Here is a 3,279-nt window from a genome sequence, read left to right as displayed (position 1 = left end):
TGTCATGCCAACAGTCAAAAGCCCAAAGATTTTTAACTTGCGATGATACGAAACAGAGTAAAGTAGCAAATGTTCATATTATATTTGAGAAACTGGAACTAAATGGTTTGGCATTTTTGCAAATGAGGTAATCAAAATGATGATTTCATCACTAATCACACCTGAAAGCTGCCTGTACAAATTCAATCTTTTTTTTGCCATCAGCTTCATTGGAGCAATCTGGGGTTCAGCGTCTTCTACCAGAGCACCTCAGTGGTAGTAAAAAGGGAGGGGCAAGCGCTTTTCTTTAATTTTCTGTCTGTCTCCTCCCCCACCTAGATTTATCTCACTGGTTCGGGGAATGAATTGGTAACCTCACAATCCAGTGGAACATTGTCTAGACCTCTAGACATGTGACCCTAAAAACGTATGTACGCATGTCTACGAGTTGTGAACTGCTTGCCAGAGAGTAATTTCTCCCCTTAAATCATTTTCAAGAGGCTAGTGCAGGTAAAATCATAAAGCCTGAAATGTATCTTGTGACCCCTCGTGGGGGGTCCAGAGCCTCAGGTTTGACACCACTTGGTCGGGACCACACAGGCATCACACAACCCTGCACAATTCTTACATGCATACATGTATACAACATGCATACATCAGTGCTGACAGACAATGAGGTGACATTACCGACAAGATGGCCTCTGGATAATTCTGCACACAGAAATGTGCTTTCATTCATGTGGACTACAGTGACTCAAACACAAACATACACATGAATCTATATCTGCTACACGGGGTCTAAACACAGCAGACACCAAAGGCTGGTTTCTGGGCGATTGAGTGTTTCCAACTCTCCTAAACCACACTGTTTGGTCCTCACTACCAACTCATTTCCCAGCTGAGACCTCACACAATATATGACAACAGGCTCACAGTTTCCATACGGTCACAGTGGACTTCAAGGGCACTTGTTTATGTATTTTGAGATGGTTGTTTAGATGGATGTAACACGGTTTAATTTACCTTTTTTAAACTAAGTCAAAAGTTTTCAAATTTAATGTGACTCTGCACCAAATGACAAGAAGGGACAGAATGTGAAACTTATGAAATAACACAAGATAAATGAAGAGAACTGGATCAACTACAACTCGGTATAATCAAATTTAGAAAAAATATGGAACTTCTTAATTTAGCAATAAAAATACTTTCATTGCTTATTCTCTCAGTATGAGAATGGTAACGTCATAGGGAGTTTCTTGTGCAGAGGGTTTCCAAACACCCACTCCCTTTAACCACACTCACTCTGCTCCACCAGCTATGGTACACTTAATTTAACATTCATCTGTAAAACTCTGCTGGATCCAGAGGTGGGTCTATTTTAACAGACTCACATTGTATGGACAGCCATTGTCAATCCCACAGAAATTATTTTTTAATAAAAGATTATTTTTGTGGGACTTTTAATTTTACCCAAAGTTTCCAATGACACCATATATGTCAGATTTTATTAAGGGAAAATTAACATAAAACTATGCCCATATATTGACAACATTTCCATTTGATATGATCTTATTTTGATTAATACATTAACTGTAAGCATTATTAAACTTCAATGAGTGGGTAGAATATAAACAAACTACAAACACAAATTTCAAGTCATGGACAATACATTAAAGGAATATATGTTTTTGGCCTGCCTTGTCTGACACATTTACTACAGTTGTTGCAGTTGTTGTTGCTGTTTACTTCTACTGCCTATTATCAGTTCAGCATCCCTATCTACCCAAGATTAGATTTTCTGGATTTAGAAAGATGGATTTGGGCATGTGTGAAGCCAAATCTGAGGTTTTAAACCATTTCAGAAACCTATGAGACAAATGACGTTGATAACGTTACTTCTGATGGTTTGGGTTCTTACCATCTCTCCTGGCATCCCTGGTTGTCCTCGCTCCCCAGGTTCACCAGGTGGCCCCTGATTAGGAAGACCGGAAAAAATATGAACCATTCACTAATTCAGAATTAATCAACGTAGAGTGATTACTCCAAATGTTAAATGTTTAGGTTCATCATTTGCATTTATAATTGTAAATGGATCCCATCACTAACCTGTAAGCCGGGCCTGCCCATCTCTCCAGGTGGTCCCTCAGGGCCTTCTTTGCTCTGCAAGCTCACAAAGAAGAAACCAGCCACAGGTCAGCAGGAACTAACAAATGAAGTGAATCCCAGCAAAGACAGGATATTAATTGTCACAGCATACTTACAGGCCAACCAGAAAGAAGTAACTGGTAGAAATTGGTTTGCTACAGAGAGAATGGAAACACACAGTATACATTAAAGATCCAGAAATAATATGACAGATAATTACATAAAGAGTACACGGATGACACCAATCCTTATTTGAATTCCACCATCTCCATAATCTCTGTTGTCAAAATATATTTTTCACTGACTCTCATGTGGCTGACCTTTGCAGGTTGTCCACATAAAGTTCAAAGCACATACAGTAACAAATGGTCCTCACAAACTGCTAGCAGACTTTTATTTCCGTCATCTTCTTTCAATACTGAACTTGCTGTTCTCCATCATGCTGACATACTGATCTGTGTATTCTACAACATACAGCTGTGGCCATTGCAGAGCTATTAAACAGATGAGGACAGAGCATCCGCTTGCACGCACCATAACTGCAGGGTCAAAGGTTTTACAGATATTCTGGGGAACTTATGGGTCTAGGTAAGGTGGCTTAGCCTCAACATTAGCCAGAACATTTGATGTCCAGTGTGTCTTTTAGGACAATGAATTACTCAAGGAGACAAGAGCAAGGAAAAGTCTGTCTGGGGACTTGAATTGGAAAGATGTTCTAGGCAATGTGCTAGCTGATGGGATTTAGATTAAAAGATAGATACAGGTATCAGTTTCAGTATCAGTATCTCTCTGCATTCAGTAGTGAGATCAGTCCAGGAGCCTAGCTTAGCATTAAAGCCACAGGCATGGGTGATGTTAGCCTCCTTCGATAGAGGGGAAAACATCGTCTAACAATTGCAAAATTGTCTTTTTTTAAAGCATGTTAGCCCCCAATATGAGAAACAGTCTGCTTTTGTTCATAAATGTAACTTCTCTCTATGAAAAGAGGACTTCTGAGATGTTATGTGCGGGCTCACACTTGTTGTTGGTATTTAAGAATTCCAAGTGGTATGCTAACTGCTAGCTAAATAATAATATCTCATTTATGTGTTAAATATACAAGAAACATGTAAAAATATTTTATACTTTATACTTTTCATGCCTTTATTTGGATAG

The 3,279-nt window shown here is 38.9% G+C and overlaps 1 protein-coding gene across 1 annotated transcript in view; it reads right to left on the bottom strand.

The window, feature by feature from the left end:
• The window catches only part of si:ch211-196i2.1 (collagen alpha-1(I) chain), a 103,036-nt gene that overhangs the window by 40,914 nt on the left and 58,843 nt on the right, over window positions 1–3,279 (bottom strand). The window contains exons 10-12 of the mRNA XM_035668265.1: window positions 2,241–2,279; window positions 2,086–2,139; window positions 1,898–1,951 (exon numbers count right to left, since the gene is read on the bottom strand). Coding sequence (XP_035524158.1) covers window positions 1,898–1,951; window positions 2,086–2,139; window positions 2,241–2,279 — 147 coding nt within the window. The remainder of the gene's footprint in view (window positions 1–1,897; window positions 1,952–2,085; window positions 2,140–2,240; window positions 2,280–3,279) is intronic.

This window comes from Morone saxatilis, unplaced genomic scaffold (assembly GCF_004916995.1).
Source record: "Morone saxatilis isolate NCDOM2014 unplaced genomic scaffold, NCSU_SB_2.0 Contig21, whole genome shotgun sequence".
Classification (NCBI taxonomy): domain Eukaryota; kingdom Metazoa; phylum Chordata; class Actinopteri; family Moronidae; genus Morone; species Morone saxatilis.
This window is presented reverse-complemented; position numbering and strand designations above follow the sequence as displayed.